Source organism: Marmota monax, unplaced genomic scaffold, assembly GCF_021218885.2.
Source record: "Marmota monax isolate L192 unplaced genomic scaffold, Marmota_monax_Labrador192_F-V1.1 WCK01_AAM20220418_F8-fsc00020, whole genome shotgun sequence".
NCBI lineage: Eukaryota > Metazoa > Chordata > Mammalia > Rodentia > Sciuridae > Marmota > Marmota monax.
The window spans coordinates 17,617,442-17,640,374 of NW_026692912.1; the positions used below are offsets into that span (position 1 = coordinate 17,617,442).

Below are 22,933 nucleotides of genomic sequence, written 5' to 3' on the forward strand. Positions count from 1 at the left end.
AATAGATGAAGGCACTTTGTTGCAAAGCTAAGAAAACCAAAGCATCAAAATATTCATTACTAGAAGAATGGGTCAGTAACCATGGTATAGCCAGAGAGTGATTCTATACGATCACTATTACAGAAATGACATATATCTAAACACACTGCTATAAACCCTTTTCAAAACAAATTAACTGTAAGGGAGAAACACTGTGTACTCCATAAGGGACAAATATGCATGCAGATAGATGATAGATCATAGAGAAAGGGTTGTGTGAAGGTGTACCATAAAACATTTTCCAGGAAAAATAAGAACCCTAACATTGATAACTTTGGAGGAACAACATGAAACAAACATTTCTTTGTCCCTCTTGAGTGTTTTGTTATGTTCATAAACTACTTTCATTAGAAAATGTTAAAGTGTCACTTGCTCAGAAAGGACTTCCCAAACATCAATCATCCACATATTACTTCCTATTATTCTTTTGTTGTTGTTGTTTTGGTATTGGGGATTGAACCCAGGGGCGCTTAGCCATTGAGCCACATCCCCAGTCCTTTTGTATATTTTATTTAAAGATAGGGTCTTCCTAAGATGCTTTAGGGCCTCACTAAATTGCTGAGGCTGGCTTTGAACTCCTGATCCTCCTGTCTGAGCTTCCTGAACTACTGGGATTACAGGCATGTGCCACTGTGCCCAGCTCCTTCCTATTGTTCGTGACTATCATTCTTCTCTAGGGGAATTATCACTGTGCATTCTTTTAGATTAAGGTGTGTTCATCTAATGTCCATCTGCCCACCAGGCTACAGGTGCTGAAGTGGCACTGTGATGACCACCACATTCCCAGTGCCCAGCACAAATGATGTTAAATAAACACCTGATAAAAGTAAAGGGATTTTTTTTTTTTTTTGGCAGAACTAGAGTTTGGACCCAAGGGTGCTCTACCACTGACCTACATATCCAGCCCTTTTTATTTATTTTTTTATTTGGTTTTTTTTTTTTTTTTTTTTTTTTTGAGAGAGAGAGAGAGAGAATTTTTTAATATTTACTTTTTAGTTTTTGGTGGACACAACATCTTTATTTTATTTTTATGTGGTGCTGAGGATCGAACCCAGTGCCCCATGCAAGCCAGGCGAGTGCGCTACCGCTTGAGCCACATCCCCAGCCCCCTTTTTATTTTTTAAGACAGGGTTTCATCAAGTTGCCCAGGCTGGTCTCAAACTTAAAATTTTCCTGCCTCAGCCCCCAAAACTCCCTGGGATTATAGGGGTGTGCCACCACGCCCAGCCTTATTCTCCTTTTCAAGACTCAGCTCAAGGGAAGTGAAGCTTTTCCTAAATGACCATAGTTTAGAAGTGACCCTTTCTCCCACAGCCCCACTCACTCTTTGTTCTTTTTATCTACTATCCCAGTTGGCATCTACCACTGTCTCCTATTAGATGATGAATATCTTGCAGGCAAGGCCCTCCATTTATCGCTGTCTGCTATAGTGCCTTTACACAGAAGGCACTCAATACACAGATGAGTGAATGAACACGCAAGATCTCAAAGAAACAATGTGATTGCATATTAAATCAGACATTGCTGCTGTTTCTTTCTCAATCCAGTTTAGAATTACAAAGCAAATGCTTTCTAAATTGTTTTATAACCTTTATTATTTAGTTTTATGTACAGCTGAGGAGCAAACTCAGTGCCTCACATGTGCTAGGCATGCTAGGCAAACACTCCACCACTGAGCCACAGCCCCAGCCCCCAAAAGCAAATTTTTGTTTCTTTTTTGCTCCATTTTTTTTTCTTTGTTTCTGGGGGTGCCTGGGGGCAGAGTATGGAGATTGAACACAGGTAAGCTATTCTCCTAGCCCTTTTTATATTTTTTACATTTTTTTTTTTTTAGTTGTAGGTGGACACAATGCTTTTATTTTTATTTATTTATTTTTATGTGGTGCTGAAGATCGAACCCAGTGCCTCACCCTCACTAGGCGAGCACTATACCACTGAACCACAATCCCAGCCCTATATTTTTTACTTTTGAGAATAGAATGGCTGTCACTAAATTTCCCAGGCTAACCTCAAACTTGCAATCCCCCTATCTCAGCCTCCCAGGCTGCTGGAATTATAGGCACCACCATGCCTGGCAGGAGTGTTTCCAAAAGAAAGTATTCCATAAACCCAGAGCTGTACACCCATCATTCTGAAGTCAAACCACACTTGGGGAGGTAAAAAAAAAAAAACACTGCAATGAGAACAAAGCAAAAGGCAGGTCTCAGAGGTAAAAGCAGACTCACATCCATGGGACTACTCACTGTCAACAACTTTTCCTAAATTTAGCTTTGTGTTACAAAAAATTACAGTTCAAAAACAAAAGAAACTAATTCAATTTTCCCATTTTAAAAATGAAACTGCTTTGTACTAATGTTAAATTTCCTGAAATTGATGATTTTATCCAGGTAATGAAAGAGAATTCCTTGAAAGATTTAGAGGTGGGGAGCTATTTACTCTCAAGTGATTCCAAACACAAAAAATAATGGTAATAATGATGATGATGATGATGATAACGACAATGATGATGTTATGTATGTAAGGTAAAATGTTAACAACTGATGAATCTGGGTAAATGATTCATTATATGCTGTCAACTTTTCTGTGTATGCTATTTTTCTGCCAAGTTTGAAATTTTTCAAATAAAAAATAATGAAACTACTTATTTAATAGAAAAGGTTATTCTATCTTTACTGCCACTTAAAAGTCCTAGATGGGGAGACATAAAAGCAATACTTTAATGGAAATAAAAACTATATTTGAATAAAGCAATTCTAAAATTACTCTAAGTATCTTCATTTTTAAATAATTACAAAGTTCCATCCCTATGGTATCTGAGGGTAAATCATTCTCTCCAACAAACAGGGAACATCTGTTGTAGAAAACCTTGTAAGAAGCTAAATAACACAACAGGAGAGCAAAGTCTCAAATTGGCAATTTCCAATATTCAAGGCAGCAGACTTCTAGCTACAGTCAAGACAACCAGACAACATAAGTGGTTGGAAAAATACCAGCTGCATGACTTCAAATTTTTGGACTTATACCATCTAACTCAGATATTTAACAAAAAGTTAGAGTCTGAAAAGTCCTAATCCTTCTAAGTATAATTTTATCACTGGTTTGTTGTTGTTGTTGTTAATGGGATCATTAAAAGAAAATTCTCTCATCTAGCAGTGCTGAAACACAAACATAAAAAGCTGATCTGAAAAGATTTACTACTATTTATAGGCCAGACACTGGAGCAGATGTTCTATATACAGCTCCTTGTGTGAAAAGCACCTGGTATGTAGGCAATACTGACATTTCACAGCTGAGGGAATCAAGGTTCAAGGTGGAATCAAAAACTCATGATTTCTCAGACACTAAATGGTAAAGAGGGACCACAGTCACTCACAGCTTTAAAAAACAGAAAACCACTCTCTGCATATACCAGTCATGCTCAGAAGCGAGGCCTCAACTCTACCTTTCCATCTGCCCAGAGGGCTCTTCCACTCAAATCTCACTTTCATCATGAGACCTACCCCAACCTTCCACCCTCTCACTTGCCCACCACTCCAAAGTACTCTTATGCTGTATGTATCTTTTAACTTTTTGTTTTCATCTTTGTAAATTTATACAGAGATGTAAGAAATACAGAGTTCCCAAATACCCTTGACCCAGTTTCCCCAAAATACATTACTACTGTAAAATATCACTGTATAATAAACACAAGGAGGGGAAAAAAGCATTTTTTTTCTCCAGTATTTTTGCTTCCTAACATTATAAATGTATTTTATAGTTGCTTACTGTCTGCTTCCTCTAAAAAAAAAAACTCCTCATAGAAAGGAATTTTTCTAAATTTTGTCTGCCATACATCAAGTTTAATCCATAGTAAGCATTCAGTAAATATTTATCAAAGCACTGAATTTCACTGCCTCCTTTAATAGGAAACATACCACACTTAAAGAGACAAACCTGGCAATAGGAGAATTCTGAAACATAAATAAAACATCAAACTCACCCATGGTGACATAAGGCAACTTATCAGTTGACCCGTGAGGATAGATGCTGTAGAGATGAGGGCCAGTGACATCTACACCCCCTAAAACTAGGGCTGCACCAATGTAACCTTGATACCTGGTGATGAGAGTATGCATAAGGAAAAAAACATCAGTCTGCATGGCACCACTGTAACTTAATCAAAAGCTGCATGAGAATTCAGACAACAAAAAGTTTTTCTTATATTGTTTCATTAAGGGGTTATTACTTTTATGGGAACAAAAAAGAGAAGGGAACTAACATTAGAGGGACATCTATTCGGTATACTGTGTGAAGTACTCCACATACCTCATTTCAGCTCAGCCTCAGCCTCCTTTAAAAGACGACACTATAATATGAAAAATGTGCTCTATATGTGTAATTAAGAATTGTAATGCATTCCGCTGTTATATATAAATTTTTTTAAAAAAGGACACTATTGCCAGGCTCGTGGCCCACACCTGTAATCCTAGAAACTCAGGAGGCTGACATGGGAGGATCCCAAGTCTGAGGCCAGCCTTACCAATTTAGTGAGACCCTGTCTCTAAAATATAAAAAAAGAATCTGGGGATGTATTCAGTGGCAAAATATCCCTGGATTCAATCCCAAGTATTACCCCTGCCCCCAAAAAGTACTATCATTCCTACTTAAGAGAAAAATCAACCCAGAGACATTAAGTATTTGCTCAGTGTCTGAGAGTAAGTTTAGCTTACTCCAAAGATCACAAGCACTGTCGCCTTCACACCTCTCTGTGATTAGCAGATAAGCCCCCTTCAGAGTTAACAATGAAGAGCTACCCAGCTCTTCTAAAAACCAACCTTATCACAGACACAACAGGAAAATGGCTCATGTCAAAAATACCTTGCCTCTGAGCTCAAATCACAGATATAAGCTCACATTGAATAAAAGGAAAGCATTTCATCATTTAGAAACATGAATAATAACTCCATGAAAGCCTTTAAACCACTGCTCCTACCATAGGACAAAGCCGTGCCTCTTCAGGAACACAGAGAAATACATTTCCCACCTCATTCCACTTGGTCACATTATCTGTTCCTCTGGACTCTTTACACAGTTGGTTTATTTACCATTTCTATGTATTATTTTCCCTGTATTCAGTTCACCTGCCATTAGAGATGCTATGCTGGATAAAGATGCTGAATTTAAACTTCTCTGCTGTTAGCCTTACCTCCTTGAAAAGAAAAGTAAAACCCACACACACCAAACTTGCCATATGATATAATCATTGAAACTGATACAAATTAACATAAAGACCAAAAAGTCATAGTTTTAGACTGAGAAACAGCTACACACCAAAAAGCATTTGGTGAACAGATTAGTCAAGTCCAGTATTTCCCCCGTATTTTGATTACCAAACTGTTATTTCAAAAAGAATCTTCCACTTTTAAATAAAAAATTCAATATTAGCAAAGAATCTTAGAGGAAGCCTGAAGAGGGAACATAGGCCAGATGGCAGGGAGCAACTGGTCCAAAGGCATCAAAAATTATAATATTGATCCATGGTTCTTAAACACAATTCCACAGACCCCTTTGAAAAACTGACTAAGACTCTGGAACCCTCCCCCAACAAGATCACAGAGGTTTTTTTGTAATTCAAGAGGTTCTAGATCTCTAGAACTCCTCCATGGGTTCAAGGGGGAGAGCTCCTGATTCTAAGCTGTCTATTAACAGGAACAAGATGCACAGTACAGAATTAAGTGAACAGAGTAAGTTACAAAACATCACACACAATGGCATGCCATTCTTGTTAATATGTAAATATGAGAGTATAAGTATAGAATGAAAAAATACATCTCAAAGATTTTCAGCACCGCCCCCCACCCCACCATCATAAGCCTTGCTTCTTTATTCCTTTCCCCCTCAAAAGTCAGAGAGCCAGAAACTAGTATCTTTACTTTATTGAGAAAGAAACTGTGTTTAGGAAAGATAGAGTGAACTGCCAAAGTCACATAGCTGGCAGTGATGTAGAAGGGACTTGAACCAAAGTGCCAAAGTAAAATTCTAGGCTTTTTCCCCCTTTCACCACTCTGATTCACTCTATGTACCTCACCAAAAATGACAACAGGGCATAAAAGACTAAACAACCCTGGATTAAATTTTTACATGTTCCTCTCAAAAATATTTGACAAAATTTAATTTTTACAAAGTGTTATTAACCTAAAAATGATAAAACATTGAAAAAAAATACTTCAGAATCCCTGAAATATTCCAGGAAGAATGATTAAAATACTTGCTAAACTATTTTGCTAAACACATTAAATGACCTTGCAAGGAATCTTGAAATACAATATTTATTTATGGCAACTTTAGAAGTTTGAAAATTGTTTAAAATGTAATGAACCACATTAGCCACCAGAGGGAGCTTTGTATTTAAAATTAAAATCCACAAATGTCTTTGGCACTCAGTAGGTGTGCTTCAACAAGCTCCACTCACAATACAGCTAAGAATTTAACTGGTTGGCAACAACTCTCCTGGATCATAATGATGATTATATACACAAAGGCTCAGCACGGCCAGAGCAGGAATTAGGTAGAATAGGTTTCCTACCCACATGACGCCAAGTCTTAATTTTCTCATCTGTAAAATGGAAACTATACTAATATCCTTGCTGCATATACACTACTGAGAAGCCAGAGCAAGACATGTAGATGAGGACCCTCAAGGCAACAGCCATGTAAGAAACAGAGAGAACTGAGCCAGGGAGGAACTGTGACAGGGCACTCCTACATCTAAGGTGACATTCACCACTCAGTTCCAGAACATCTTTCTGAATTCTTTTCCAAGCCAGAAACTTGTGTATTTTTAATTCAAATCTCCAACTTTATAAATTATTAGCCACTGGTTTTTTCAAATGCCATGTGACCTAAGTAAACTCCTCTAAAGACCATGGCCTATGACCTACCAGTTCATCATCTTTCTATTCATGCTTTCCTTTAATTCTCACAAAAATCTCTAGAAGCATGAGGCAGGTCCCAAAAGAAGTCAGTATTCCAACTCAAAACTAAATGCCCAGCCTACTTCCACTGCAATGTACTGCCTCTCTTATATACAGCAAATGAGAAAATGGACTTAAGATGTGAAAACTGTCAAAACCTACACAAACATAAAGTAATGATGTGATTATTAAAGAAGAAAAAACAAAACTACTCATAGGTGGGCATCAGCATAGGGTGAAGTTCAGCCAACTCACTACATGTCTATAAGCCTCAGTCCGCTCACTTATAAACAGGAGACAGTAATAGCCCCTCTCTCACAGTTAAAGGATAAAGTGGGAACAGGCATAAAGCACTTTAACACAGAGCCTAGAATGGAATTAAGGGACAGATAAAGAGACAGATAATATCAATATTATCATACTCACTCACTACACTCAACTACAAGTAGTACTGTTCACTGCATTGTTATTTAGCCCCTAAAAGAGGGAGAAAAAAAAAATCATCTGTGTGTTGGACGTGGAGAGGTGAGATTTGTAGGACAAACTCAAAAAAGTTCCCCCAGCTCTCACTTTCCTACCATGAACAAAAGATTGCTTTTATCCAGTAATATCCTTTTACTTCAGGAAATTACTCACCTGGATGCCTGTGATTTATTGGGGAGGGGGAATCAGACCCCATAAATTTAAATTCACTATCAAATGCCTTCTGAAATTAAAATGACTTTTTATTTAATAACAATTGACTTCTGAAATAAAATGTGTACTTCGGAATGTTTTTTCTCTAGCTTCCAGGTTTCCCTTGGCTAAGTATCTAACATATGAGAAAAAGATGCTAAAGAAATCCCTGTCCTGGAATCTTACCTGAAAAGCATCTGCTTCAGCATCCGATTGGCCGTTACAACTCTGGGAAGGCGGCCAGTAGAGAGGGAGTGGAGCTCCAAATTGGAAGAAATGAGCTGGGTTGTCATGTCTGTGTCTGCTGCTGTCCCAGCACCACAACAACTAAAAAATACCACGAGAAACTTAGCTGACATTCAATTACCAGGAGTCTCAATTAGAAGCTGAGTTCAAGTATACAGAGAGGATTTAAGTCTATCTGCAATGCAACTACTCTAATCAATCTTCAGTAAACCCAAAATTGAGAATACACATCCAATTCTATTCAAATATGTTTTCTACAGCCCAGTGAACATTTCAAAATCACTGGTTTCTATGAACCTAACAGAGTGCATATTTTAGTAATACTACAAATGTATCCAGTGCTACAAAAAAGCAAGGTGTGTTGTAATTCAATATCTGCCAAGTATTTACTACCAGATACCAGTCATAATACCAAGCACTGGAAACAAAGAAAATGTAATTTAGGCTAAGTGTAGTGGCACACACCTATAACCCCAGAGACTCAGGAGGCTGAAGCGGGAGCTTCAGGAGTATCACAAATTCAAGGCCAGTCTCAGCAACTTAGCAAGGCTCCAAGAAATCTAAAGAGACCCTGACTCAAACTGAAAAATAAAAAGAACTAGGAATTAGCTCAGTGGTAGAGTAACCCTGGGTTCAATTCCCAGTACCTAAAATAGAAAATACAATTTGATTCTTAATTCCCAAACTGAGTGGATGAGACAAACAAAAATTGTAATATACCACATAATAAAGTATAGTAACATAAGTATAACATGCTCTAAGAAACTAGAGGAGAGACTAGTTCTGATCATTAACAAAAGGTTTTCTATGAACTGGATTTGGAAGAATGAAAACATTATACAAGGGGTTTGGAAGATGTATTTGGTATTAAGAGTACTGGCCTGGCAGGTCCAAGGCCCTAGGTTTGGTCCATAGGCATACACAGACACAGACACAGACACAGACACACACACACACACCCCTCTCTAAGCAGAGAAAAGAGAGCATTTCTAAGCAAAGAGACTGGTATGCAGAGGTGATACAACTTAGAAATAAGGGAAACAGGAATAGGGGTACGAGGGAATAGGGAATAATATCCTTTTACTTCAGGAAATTACTGTCAAGAGGAACTGGAGCATGGGGTAATGGCAGCCAAAAGAGGCTGAAAGGTAATCTTTTTGTGACACTGTACAGAGTCTTAAATGTCATGCTACAATTTTGACTTTATCCTACAAGTAAAGTGAAAATGTGAAAAGTCTTCTGAAAAGTTTTTTTTTTTTTTTTTTTTTTTTTTTTTTAAGAAAAGAGACAAAATCAGATCTTTGTGTTTTACAAAGTCTGGTAGAGCAGAAGAGTAACAATGACAACTCCAATATTCCAGTTGAGAAAAAAACACAAATGTCAGTCTTAACAGAGGGAGGGATAGAAGGAAATGGATTCAAGATACAGAAGGCAGAACTGGCTACCAAATTAACTTAAGACTAAAGAGAGGACTTGTAAATAACTTAGGTGACAAGTAGGTGGTAATAACCTTTTAAGGAGATAGAAAATACAAGTTGAACAACAGGTTTCGGGGAGAATGATAGTAAGTTCAATTTTATCCCTGACATTTGAAAATTTAAGAGCTACTCAAACTAATCAATACTTACTAAATATTAGGAGATATGAAGTGAATTTTTGAACAGTTCTTATCAGCAACAACCATCCCTTCAGTAGCTCTTGTATCTGCTCCAAGAACTATCCCATCCTATTTAAAAAAAAAAAAAAAAGTTTTAAACAATTTTACACATATAAGCCTCAGTTCTCCTTTCCAGTTAGGGAAAACAATGTTAGTCATATCCTGCTCCCACAATCCCATACCACCAAAAATGCACCAAAAAATAGTGTTCTACATGCTCAGGATTAACAAAAGACTGCTTTTTTTAGTTGCCAATGGATTTTTTCCTTTATTTATTTATTTATATGTGGTGCTGAGAATCCAACCCAGGGCCTGACACATGATAGGCAAGCACTGTACCACTGAGCCACAACTCCTGCCCCACAAAAGGTTTCTTAATAAACATTACAGCTTGAATCCTGAGTAGGTGTTAAGAATTAACACTCCCACTTTCTGTTAAGATTCAGTGAATTCCTTACAAATCCAGAGCTAATCTGAGAAAAATCTCCGTTAAGTCCCAGAAATTTTTCCATTAAAATAGGCACCTCTGCCAATTTGTTTTTTAAAAATGTCGCTTTTCAGCTGAAACATTATTCATCATCCCTTTTGATCTTTACAACAATTTAAGGCAAGAAGTATCCTTATCTGATGAATGGAAAAGGCGTAGCCACCAGAAGTAACATGAACTGCCCCAAAGTGGAAGCATAATACAAACGTGAGATCTAACCCCAAATTTTGTGCTCTCCCGTGACACCATCCAGCTTCCTGAAGTAACTTAAGAAAGAGCAGATTATCCTCCCATCAAAATCCTAAGTGAGGAAAGAATACACCTGTAAGCACACAAAACGTCCTGGCAAAAACAGTCTCTTTTAAAAGACTTTTTCCTGATGCTCTCTATAATATTTGCCCTTCCAGAAACAGCTGAAAGAGACAAAGGAGTCCAAGTGGCCTGGTTCTTGTTATCAGTCCGTCAATGCGGCTCTTAGCGTGCCCGGGCTTACCTTATAGACCACCCCCGCGATAGTAGTGCCAGTTTTCCGGGCTTTTGGAAGCTTATACCCCTTCTTCGCAAAGTCCGCCTCCAAGATGGCATTCCTGAGAGCACAAGTGGAAACAAGAGAGTTAATGGGAGAGACCACACTGAGAAGTCCTGGGAACTAGGAAAAAGGAAAACTATAATCTGCTGTCACCCCTATCTGTCCAATAAATCCTCCCACCATCAGCACTATCGCCCCTTTTTTCAGATAAGCGTCTCGGAGAGGACCGACGACTCGCCTAAACTGAGGGAGACAGATACTGTGTCCCGCATCACTGGGCAAATGAGAGGCCCGACTCGTCCACGAGAGAAACCCACGTTCAGGCCGATTCCCCTGAGTCACACGAGCCCCGGGCCCCGTCATCCTCCCTTCGCTCGCATGTTCCCGATGTGGCCGTGGCCCAGCTCCGACCCCGGCACCGCACTCCCACTCCCGCCCAGAACGCGACCCGGGGCACGGTCGAACCTGCGGCAGTTCTCAAAAGAGAACCCTCCAACCGGTGGCTCATACACCGACACAGCCGCCATCTTTCCAAGAAAGTATTTCCGGGCCGGAGGCGGGGCAAATAAAAACAGCCGAGCACTTCCGGCGCCGCCAGCAAACAGGGCTGAAGGGGAGGGACAACCTGCAAGGCGAGTGGTTGATCTTAGAGTCCTGATTCCTAGAGAGGCTCAGAGATGTTTGTGTATGTACAGCGCCTCAAGTGGCGCGAAGGATAAACACACCCAGAGCAGGGGGAAAAAATGTGGTAAAAGCGCCTGCCACCAGGTTTACACCAGACCTATTTCTACCATTTATGGGGCTCTGAGACATTGACACCCAAGTCCCACACAGCTCCACCACCTCCTTCCATTGGGCAAGTCCTCTCAGATCTCTGAATCTGTTCTCTCCACTGTCAACCGAACCACACGCCTTCCTCAAAAGAAGGATAAGCTCATGAAAATATGCCCCACGCCATGAGTTACCAGAGAAACGCAAATCAAAATCACAGTGAGACACTGCTTTGCACCCACTAGGACGGACGGCTGTGCTCAGGAAGAGAAAAGATCACAAGGCTGGAGAGAATGTGGAAAAATTAGAACTCTCATTTGTGGCTGGCAGGAATGTAAAATGGTGCAACTGCTCCAGAAAAGGATCTGGCCTTGCCCTGAAAGTATTCACCTCTAGGTATACACCCAAGGGAACTGAAGGAGCATGTTCCGGAGAGCTTGCACACGGATATGCACAGCAAAGTTATTCATAATAGACAAATATGAAAAGAACCCAAATATCTAAAAAAGTGGATAAACAAAATGTGGCCTATCCATATAGCTGAATATTATTCAGCGATAGAAAGCAATGAAGCACAGATTCATACTGTGGCAAGGCTGAACCTTGAAAACATTATGCAAGGTAAAGAAATCTGGCACAAAAGGTCATATATTGCACAATTCCAGTGATATTCATATATATGTATGTAAAAATCATACTTATTCCATATTTTACACATATATATATGATATGTCCTTAATAGGCAAATTCATAGAAACAGAAAGCAAATTGCTAAAGACTGGGGAGGAGGGACTAGGGAGTGACTGTTTAATGGGTACAGCATTTGAGGGGGTGATGAAAATGTCCTGGAGTTAGTGATAAAGGTTGCGTAAAATATGACTATGCTAAAACATTGAAGCTCATGTCTTAAAATAGGGGCTGGGGCTGGGGCTCAGTGGCAGAGCACTTGCCTAGCATGTGTGAGGCACTGGGTTTAATCCTTAGCACCACCTACAAAAAAGATAAATTAATTAAATAAAGGCATATTGTCTATCTACAATTACAAAAAAAATTAATAGTTAAAATAGGGCTGGGATTATGGCTCAGTTGTAGAGCACTCACCTAGCATGTGTGAGGCCCTGGGTTCGATTCTCAGCACCACATAAAGGTAAATTAATAAAGGTATTGTGTCCATCCACAACCAAAAAAATCTTTTTTAAAAATAGTTAGAATAATGAATTTCATTATGTAAGTTTTATCTTGATCTTTAAAAGGTTGCTGTATTATGCATGGAAACCATCTATACTGACACATAGCAGCTTCTCAGAAATAGCTGTTATTGTTAATACATTAATTTCCTCCTGCCAACAACTCTAGGAGGTAGCTCTGAAATTGAAATAATTTTGCTAATGGAATTTAAGGCTCATTGGGTGAGATAACTTGCTCAAATTTTCATAGTAAGTCAGTGACAGCCTCAATGACTGTGAAGTTGTTATAAAGGTGGGTCCTTCCTGGGAACTGAGGCAATGCAAAGACCACCCACCCTTCAAACTCCCATTCTTGCTATCAAGTCAGAAAGATTTCAGACATGCCCCTCAGGGTAACAGGAATGAGTTAATTGAAGGGTTGGAAAAGGGAAAGAGGACACTGTCAAGGGAGAGAGTGGGTCCCCTCAGAAAGGAGAGGGACCACATGATTTTCCTACATTCCAGTTTTACTGGAGATCCCAGAGAAGTTTTCCAAGAGTCTTGCCCAGGTCCACCTCTTGACTTTTGACTGACAGCAAGATGACACCAGACTTTCAAATCCCCACTGCCATGACAACTCTGTCACCTTGGCCCATGCTGACCAGTTCTAATTAGATTCTTAACCATAAATTTTTAAAGGTTTTATGATTAGGAGGAAATATCCTTATCTCCTTGAGTTTCAGGATCTGATGCATAAAAAGGGTCATAAAAATCTCTCCCTTCAGGAATCTTACAAAAATAGAAGGGAGACCAGGAGGGTAGAGGAAGAAGATCAGGGCAATGGAGGAGGGGAGCATGAGGGCCAGTCCTGGAGAGTAAAATTGATCAAATTATATCATGAATATTTCACAATGAGTCACACTATTATATATAATTATTATGCACCAGTAAAAAATGCTTTCAAAAGTAAAAAAAAAAAAAAAAATCTCCCCCTTCAGGATAACTTGGGTTCCTCTTACCAACATTATTTTAGGCCTGCATTTCTCCTGCAGACAACAGGTAGTTGGCTGAAGAATGTGACATAACCTGTCCACTTAAGCCAGGCAGAGCTGCAGGGAAATTGTTTATTAGAAAAGAAAGCATATGGAGGTCAGCACAGTGGGCCCCATTTATAGAATTATTATCTCAACCTCATGTTCCCACCATTCACACCTGTCTGCCTCTAACAGAAGAATTAATTTATTCACTCAGCAAATATTTATTGAGTACCTATTATGTGTCACACGTGATTCCATGTGCAAATGAATGAATGAATGACATCCTAAGTGCCTAAAAACCAGTGTCTATCACAGGCATATAGTCAAGAAATACTTGCTGGTGGGGGGGGCGGCTGGGGTTATGGCCCAGCGGTAGAGTGCTCACCTTGCACATGCAAGGCCCTGGGTTCTATCCTCAGCACCACATATAAAAAAATAAAGTTATTGTGTCCAACTACAACTACAAAAAAGAAATACTTAAAAAAAAAAAAAAGAAATACTTGCCAAAGGTTGAATTCACTTGTGCTACATCTCTGGGTCTTTTTATGAAATAAGGAAACTAAATTCAGATTTTGAAGTCCTACCCCTCAGTATGTGTCATTATTTGGAAATAAGACTTTACAGAGGTAATCACGTTCAAGTAAGGTTAGGAGAGTGGACTCTCATCCAACCTAACTTGAGCTGAGGGGGAATGTAAAGCACATAGGCAGGACACCATGTGAGGACAAAGACAGATGGGTGACATGTGTCAAGCATAGACCACCAAAGGTCACCATCAAACCCTCAGAACCTGCATGAGAGGCTTGGGCCAGATTCTCCCTCACAGTCTCAGAAGGACTTGGTTTTGTTGTCACCTTGATTTTCTAACTACCTGAACCATGAGACAGTGAACTTCTACCATCTGAGTCACCCGTTTGGGGTATTTTGTTGTGACAGCCATAGCCAACTCATACATTTCATGAGGAGGAGAGAAAGTCCCCAGAGGAACTCACATCCCAATGCACTCAGGGGCTGGCAGAGGGGCACACAGGGTAGAGATGGGGTGCAACGGAAGCCTAGAGAGTCCAAGGTTATGAGCTTATGGGACAAGACGTCCAGAGGGACAGATACAGAAAAGAAAAAATTAAGCCAAAATATGTGGACATCATTTTTAGGAACCAGAATGAGTCTTCCTCGGCTGCAGTAAAGAGAAGCCGAGGGTAGTGACAGGACAGCTGTGTCCTGCCATAGGGTCTGTCGGGAGCCAAAGAAGCCAGGGAAGTGGGGTGTGTCTGCAGGGCGGCTCTCCTCTTACCTGGGCTTCTTTGGTATCATTCCCCTGCCAGACAGAGCTGAGAAATGGCATCGCCTCCCTGACGGCCTCTGGAGGTGGCCCAGCAGAGGCAGCCAGAGCCCAGCAGAGGGCGACCAAGAGCCTCCAGGCAGCCTGGGACTGGGAGGTGACTGAGCCCCAGGCCTAACCAACCCGAGTCAGCCCTGGGCCAGGGCAGACTGCCACCCCAGTAACCTTACAGGGCCACCTCAGGTCTCCGCACACGGACTCCTGCTCAGCCTCCTTGTCCCAACAAGGCTGCAGCTCCCTGGGACTGCAGCCCAGCCCAGAATGCCCTTCTCTCAGTCTAGACACAGTCCTCTTATTCCGTGGCCATTCCACCACGCCTGGTTGACCAGTGACTACCATTTCTGGATGTGGCTGTGACCTCAGGAGATTCATCAGGCTCTCTGTGCCTCAATTCCCAAAAAACATAGTTAACCAATCAACCAACGCCATGAGCTCCAACTTAACCACTTATATACAGGACCTCAGGATCGGCCGGGCCATCTAGAACATGCCCAACACTGGGAAAAATGACAAGCAAGAGACAGACACGGAGCCTGCCGGCAGGGAGCTGGTGGTCCCTAAGGACCAGGTATCATGCCCGACTTTACAGATGAGGCCGCTGAAGTCTGCAGAGGTGAAATCACTGGCTCAACGTCACAGAGCTGATAAATAGCCGAGTCGGGGCTCAACCACATTACCTGGGATTTTTCCAGAGCAAAAGCAAGGTTTTGTCCTCCAGGGCTTCCACCTTAACTCAGTTAATGACTGGCTGTGTGGCCTTAGGCTGCTCTCTTTACCTCTCTGAACCTCAGTCTCTTCTTTTGTAAAATGAGAGAACATTACAGTGCTTATGTCACCACATCTGCCTCATCAACTAGAAACACCTCACTCATTTTTTCATTCATTCAGTGTTTATTAAGTCCCTCGTTGGTGCCAGGCTTCGTGCTAGCTCCATGGCAGATCACAGCCTTTAAAGGCATTGGTCTGAGGACTGTGCCAATGGGCTAAGTGCCGTCAGAGACACAGCGGGGGAAGAGTTCCCCAATCTGCCTGAGGTAGCAGGTGGGCACTCAGGGGACAGAGTTAGCCCAAGTCCAGGAAAGCAGAGGGTGCATTCCACGCAGAGAATTCAGGGGCGCTTGGTCCCAGCATCACCCTAGATTTTCCAAGGGCCAGGCAAGCAGCAGCGTCCACCCACCCGTCTTCAGGCTGCGCAGGAATCCAGGGTGGGACGGGGCCTGGAGGCCCAGCCCCGGCCCCTGTCAGGATACACACATCCCAGGGTGCCCTGCACAGGCAGACTTGGCCATCTTCCCATTGCAGGGAAAGCAGCCCATGATGCTCCTGGTTGCTATGGCAACTGGGCCCTTGTTTTTCCTTCTTCATAAATAAGCTATAAATAGACAGAGTGAACCTGGGCGCCTTCCTTTGCATGAATTAGTGCAGCTGCTCCAGGTTCCAGGGCCCCTGGCCCAGGACCCAGATGCCAAGCCTCGCTGCACAGCCGGCAGACACACAGCTCCAGTGGAAAGGAAGCACGGACACGTGGTATCTGCCCCAGAGTCTGCTGGGGCACTTAGCAGACTCTGGGGCCCGTCTGAGACCCATAGAAGCCCAATCACTGTGGGCAGGGCCTGGGCTGGGTGGGCCCTGACTGTGCCAGCCCCAGGGGAAGCTGAGCAGGAGTGGGCTCCCCTTGTCCTCGCCAGGCCTGTGCTGGCCACAGTGAAGTCGCGAGGCTGCCCTCCCTTTCCACAGCACATCCCTCCCTGGTTTAACCATCCTGGTTACAGCTCTTCACTGAAACCTCCCGATGTGCCAGGTGCTGTCTTAAGCACCTCCCAGGCCACCACCCGTGAGTCCCCCCAACCGCCCTATGAGATGTCCCACTTGCACATGGGAGAGGAGCTGCCTGATCCAAGGTCACACAGCTGCTTAGCCAGGGAACTGGAGCTGAACCCAGCCCAGAGTTCTTGCTCCTCACCCAAACCTTGTGAGTCTGGTTCTCTTACAGACCCCTGAGAGAAGGAACGGCAGGTGGGACCCATTCACTGGAGAAGGAACGAAAAAAAAAAAGAAGAAGAAGAAGAAGAAGAAAAGAAAAAAAAAAAAGAAACTGAAACTGGGAAGGATCGGAGACTGGCCCATGGCCACACAGTGAGGGAGAGTCAAGACCATCTTGGGCTCTGGAGGGTGGAGTTCAGAAATCGGGCTCATTCTCCCCATAGAGAAGGTTCAGGAGACGCCGTTCCCTGCCGGTCGGGGAGGTTTCCTGGAGGAAGTGAAACTGAGGCCGTGGAGAGCAGGGAAGAGCCTTCCAGACGGGGAACAGCTTGCAGGACAGAGCATGTCGAGGCTGCAGCAAAGCAGGCAGGTCCGTGTAGCTACGGGCCAGGCAAGGCAGAGAGGTAAGGCTGGCAAGCTGGGGGCCCAGGGGAGCCTGTCCCAAGCCGGGAGCCCAGGGGCCCCGGGGAGCCACAGCAGGTGCTTAAGGAGAGAAGCACCACAACCTCTCTTGGGGAACGGGACGGCCTCTTGACACAGGGAGATTGAGCAGTGCCACCCAAGGACCAGGCACTGGCCCGCAGTCCAGGGAAGCCTTCTCCACCGACCTTGCACGTCCACCTTGAGTTCCCCCGCACCCCTCCCAGGCTCGTCGGGCTCCATTGTCTTCTCCATGGTTCCGCCCTGCCTTGCCCTTCCACAGTCGGCCCGCTGCCCCATGTGCGTGCATTCAGATGCTCCTTCACCACACTTCAGTCCTGGGTCGGACGCTGCACCCGGTACCGGCACAGAAAGACTCTGCCCCTGAGGGAGACAGATACAGAAATAAATAGGAAAGTTCGAGATCAGAAGGTTCCGAGACGGGCTCGGTGGGATTCACAGAGTCTCAAGGGAGAAGAAGTCAGCTCCCTCAGGGGAGGAAGTGTCAGCAAATGTTCTAGGAAAATTGCAGACGGTAAACAGACTCTGGAGGTGAAGGGGGCTGGGCGCAGGAGCAGAGAAGGGTGTTCCCTAGGGGACCCGCTGAGTGGACACGCGCCACATGCAGGGCGACTTCAAAGGGATGATGGGCTGGGAGCAGGGGCAGAGCCAAGGCGGCAGCACCAAAGGCCAGCGCAGGTGGGAGCTGGGGACCAGGCGACCCCAGCCGTGTGCTGTGCAGCAGGGGAGAGAAGCGCTGGGCCAGGAGGGGCTGGAAAGAAGAGAGCAGGGGGGAGGGGAAGGCGCCTGAGCCAGGTGGTGGCAGGAAGAACAGCGAGAGGGGTACAGGACACCAGATAAGACAGGTCAGGCTGAAGGCTGGATATGAGGGGCAGTTATCTGCCTTGGTGGCAGCATGAAGGTCCGTCCACGTGGGTGCCTTAAGACCAACCTGGGGTGGGGACAGAGAAAGAGGGATTCTCCCAGAGCAGCCAGGAGGCTGGGCAGGTCCTGGGTGTGGAGCAGCCGTCACGGGAGAGCTTGCTGAAGGAGAGGGAGCAGCAACATGGGCTGGCTGGGTGGTAAATAGCTCAGGCAGGCAACGGTGGAGTGGGTGCAGGCGGAGGGGCAGTGGGCCGGCAGGAGGCTTCAGCCAGAGGAAGGGAGCCAAGGTGGGGCCCAAGGTGCAGGGAGACACCTGAGTCCAGCAGCACTGAGCAGCCAGCAAGACGCAGACAGGAAGGTGGCAGTGGGGCTGAACCACCTCTCAGATTCTTTCCAACTTCAAATCTAGCAAAGACTGTTTGTCTAATTACGCTAATTGCGCTGGTAGTACTCAGCATTAGGATGATGCGCCAAGATGTGCTAACAGGAGTGGGAAGCACTTCAGGCTTTCTGGAAAGTTGGTCACTTTCAGAATGGAATGGTCCAAGATCCTTGGAAAAGCTCAAAACACTTGGTCCCCAAGTCCCCGTTCAAAGGATCTATCCTCAGACAAAGAGTAGCATGCAAAGATGTTCGCTATAGTGTTATTTATTGTGAATTATACTGGATTCTATAATGGGCTATATGTTGGATATTGTATTGGATAATAGATTGTATATTTATTATTAGAATGGATAATGTATAGATAATAAATAACAATATTATAGTGAAAATCTAGAAACTAATGTCAAAACAATGGAGGAATGGCTCAATCATTTATAAGGGAATTTATGAGACCATTAAAAATTGTCTTTTGGGGTCTGGGGTTGTGGCTCAGTGGTAGCGTGCTCACCTAGCATGCATGAGTCACTGGGTTCAATCCTCAGCACCACATAAATGTAAAATACAGATATTGTGTCCACCTAAAACTAAAAAATAAATATTTTTTTAAAAATTGTGTTTTGGGGGCTGGGGTTGTGGCTCAGTGGTAGAGCACTCGGGGCACTGGGTTCCATCCTCAGCACCACATAAAAATAAAATAAAGGTATTGTGTCCAACTACAACTAACACAAAATATTTTTTTAAATTGTGTTTTCAGGGGCTGGGGTTGTGGCTCAGTGGTAGCATGCTTGCCTAACATGCGTGAGGTACTGGGTTCGATTCTCAACACCGCATACAAATAAATAAAAATAGAGGCCCATCAACAACAAAAATTTTTTTTTAAAAAAAATTTATTTTCAATACATACTTAATGACATAAAGAAAGGAGAAATGATGGGTGCAGGGGTGCACACTTGTAATCCCAGCAACTTCAGAGGCTGAGGCAGGAGGATCCTAAGTTCAAGGCCAGCCTTGGCAATTTAGTCAGACCCTGTCTCAAAATAAATATTTTATTTTTATTTTCTGGGGTGTAGCTCAGTGATAGAGTTCAATCCCCTATACTGGGGAAAAAAAGAACAAATTCTCTACATATTATTTTCCCCCTGGTTTTTTATTTTGAAATTTCTTAATCCTTCAGAAAGTTGCACGAGTGGTTCAAGCCAGATTCGCTGTTTTCTCCTCCTTTTGAAGCTCACACAAGATTTTCTGATTCTATGTTACAATCCACTCTGGTTTTTTATTATTTTGTCTCTCCATTTGTCCCAGATTTGGCCAGTGAGAGACCCTCCCAACTGGCCGCCTACCAATTTGAGTTCTCCTTTGCTTTTTTGGCAAATAAGAGTCCTGCGTGGTGAGGGGAGCGGGTGCTGGGCACATCCGGCCACCAGAACAGAAGAAATGGCCCCCCAACTCCAGACCCCAGGGGCTTGCAGGAGACGGGACGCAGCCAGGCGCAGGGTGCTGGGTGGGCTGTCCCTCCCCAGGGGACACCAGGCTGGCCTCTCACCCATGGGCACCTTCACTTCATGTCCCACCCATTTCCTTCGTGCACGTGGCTGGGCCTTAGTGACCAAGAAAACCACTTCTCTGAGGACAGGGTGGTGGAGAGCCAGCCCTGACCATAGAAGAAGGAAGTATAGTTGAAAGGGAGTGTGCAGAGGAGTCCGTGTGTGAGTGTGTGGCACAGCGCTGCTGGCGTGAGTGTGCTGGGGACGTGTGTGGCGTGGCGTGAGAGCGTCAAGTGTGTGTCCCAGGCTCTCCGCCTCTGCTCCCCTGGCTTCTGCACAGGTTTGAAGAACACAGTCGGATGAACTTGGCTGACAAGTACAGCCTCCCCCACCCGCCAACTTGGGATCTCGACCCTTCCTCCCACCTCCCTCGGCCTGTCCAGTCGACAACCACCTCCTAGTGTCCCGACAGGCTGACCCTCCCGGACACGGGGCACCCCTCCTTCCTCTTAACCTATGGGGTTGGGGGGAAGCCCAGCACCTGGCCCTACCTGGCCCCGAGTTCTCCTGAGACCTTCCCGGGGAGAGAATAACAGCCCGGCCCTGATGTCCCTCCAAGGCTTTTCTCTCCAAACCCCTCCTCCCAGGCTGGTGGCTGAGAAGGGACCCAGCCCAGGCTCATCCCCTATCCACAGAAATCCCTTCCATGGCCCAGAAACCCTGTGGGACATGGCAAGAGCCTGTCTACCCAGAAGTGAGGCTCAGTCTCTGTTGGTCCCCCTGAGCCAGGCTGCGGCAACCTCAGGGACCGCTGTCCTGTCCACCCGCAGCAGGAGCAGAAGGCAGCGCCAGCCGCCACCCGTGTCCTCATCACGCTGTCAATCTGCCGGCTGCCCTGGGTTGTTTACTGGAAGCTGGCCTCCCCGCAAGGTTCAAAGCCCTGGCCCTGGGCACGTCCGCGGCAGGAAGCAAGCCAGGCGGTAATTGGCGGCACTACCATGTTAAGTGTCCGGCACTGACCACCGTCCTCCTCCAGCAGTGGCCTTTGAGTGGCTGCTCACTGACCCTCCAGGCCTGCAGGGACTTCCTGCCCGACACCGAGCCAGCACCAGGAACAAATTGCTCATTCCCCAAGAAATCTATTAAAAGGTGACAGCAGTCGGGGGAACAGGTGGCCAAGGGCAGCAGGTTGGGGGGAGATCAGCCCAGGAAGCCTAACGCCTTCCATCCCTAGGGCCACCAGCCGACTCCCGCTGAATCTGCTGGTCCAGAGGAGCTGGGCTAACTTCTGGGGCTGAGGGGGAAAGGCTCAGAGACGAGGAGAGACTTCATTCATTCTTGGGCCTGTCTGTAGCTTCGTGAAGGTGAAGGGGGAGGACACAGGATCTGGAGTCCCCCAGACCTCGGTTCCACCTGCCGCTCGTACTCTGTGTGACCGTGGGTGAGACTTTGGCCTCTCTGACCCCCCATGCCTATCAGGGTGATAGGAAGCCCCAGGCCTCGGGTGGCAAGAAGCTAACTCACGTGCAATGCCAGGCACATGACAGGTGCTCTGTGAGTGTCACCGGATCAGAGCAGACTGTATTTATTTTTCTTTTCTGGCCAAGAGAGCAGTGACCCAGAGTGACCTGTGTGTGCCCACATGCAGATGAGGTGGTGGCCAAGCCAAGGGGTGGCGTGGAGGAGCTGGGGTGGGACAGGCCACGGCAGCCCTGGTCTCCCCCAGGGGAGGAGCTCTTGTCACCTCCAGCCACAAACTATGGGGACCAGTGGATGAATGTCCACCTCGTTGCTGGACACGCTCAGCTGAATGATGGTCCCCCAAAGGTGTCAGTGTCCTGATCCTCAGAACCTATGAAGATGTTAACTTTCCTGACAAAGGGACTTCGCAGGTGTGATTAAGTCAAGGGTCTTGACATGGGGAGATTAGCCCAGATTATCCAGGTCCCCACTAAATGTAGTCACCAAGTGTCCTTACGTAGGGAGGTAGAGGGAAATTTGACTCCAGAATAGGAAAAAGAGGTATGATGATTGACAGAGGTGGCTTTGGGGACAGAGGAAGGGGACACATGCCAAGGAATGCAGGGGACCACGGGAAGTTGGAACCTAATTCTCCCCTCAGGGACTCCAGAGGAAACCTGCCCTGCCAACGCCTGCGCTGGGCCAGGAGCCCAGCTGGGACTTCTGACCCTGCACCATGAGAGAGGAACTGGCCTTGATTTCAGTTTCTGGTAATTTGTCACAGTAGCCATGGGACACTGTCACAGGAGTCAAGTTTAGGTCTTGAGAAGGATAAGCTTGCAAGGATCTAACCTGGGTAAGGTCTTTGCAAGGTCAATATCTTTGGGGGGCCAACCACATCTAGCAATGAAGTGGACATTCATTCATCAGAACATTAGTTAATTTGTTCGTTCATTCACTCAGTGGGCGTGGCTCAGCCAGACCCTGGCTGGAGGTGACAAGGGCTCCTCACCCAGGAAGACCAGGGCCGCCGTGGCCCATCCCACCCCGGCTCCTCCAGCTGCAGACACATTTCATGTGACCTCGAGGCTTGGCCACCACCTCACCTGGATGTGGGCACAGGTCTTAGGAAAATGGGTCTCCTCCAGGTGAGGAGCTCTTGCCACCTCCAGCCACACACCATGGGGACCAGAGGTTTCAGGGGACAGTTGGCTGAAGGTTTTCAGGCACGTCTACACAAATGTCAGCATTCCAGGCCCCCGGGAGCCAGTCCTCCCCCGTCAGGACCCTGCTAGCCCAGGACACCTGTTTGGAGGCTGCGCACACCATCTCCTGAGAAACCCAACCGTCCTTAGAACCACATCCTGCCTGACTGCCAGCCCCAAAGAGAGACCGGTGTCCCCTCAACACTGCT

The 22,933-nt window shown here is 45.1% G+C and overlaps 1 protein-coding gene across 2 annotated transcripts in view; it reads right to left on the reverse strand.

The window, feature by feature from the left end:
• The window catches only part of Psmb7 (proteasome 20S subunit beta 7), a 55,055-nt gene extending 43,881 nt beyond the window's left edge, over window positions 1–11,174 (reverse strand). For both annotated transcript variants that reach the window (XM_046452012.2, XM_058581730.1), the window contains exons 1-5: window positions 11,052–11,174; window positions 10,551–10,644; window positions 9,542–9,639; window positions 7,854–7,994; window positions 4,019–4,134 (exon numbers count right to left, since the gene is read on the reverse strand). In XM_046452012.2, coding sequence (XP_046307968.1) covers window positions 4,019–4,134; window positions 7,854–7,994; window positions 9,542–9,639; window positions 10,551–10,644; window positions 11,052–11,113 — 511 coding nt within the window. In that variant the 5' untranslated portion in view covers window positions 11,114–11,174. The remainder of the gene's footprint in view (window positions 1–4,018; window positions 4,135–7,853; window positions 7,995–9,541; window positions 9,640–10,550; window positions 10,645–11,051) is intronic.
• Between the last annotated feature and the right edge of the window lie 11,759 nt (window positions 11,175–22,933).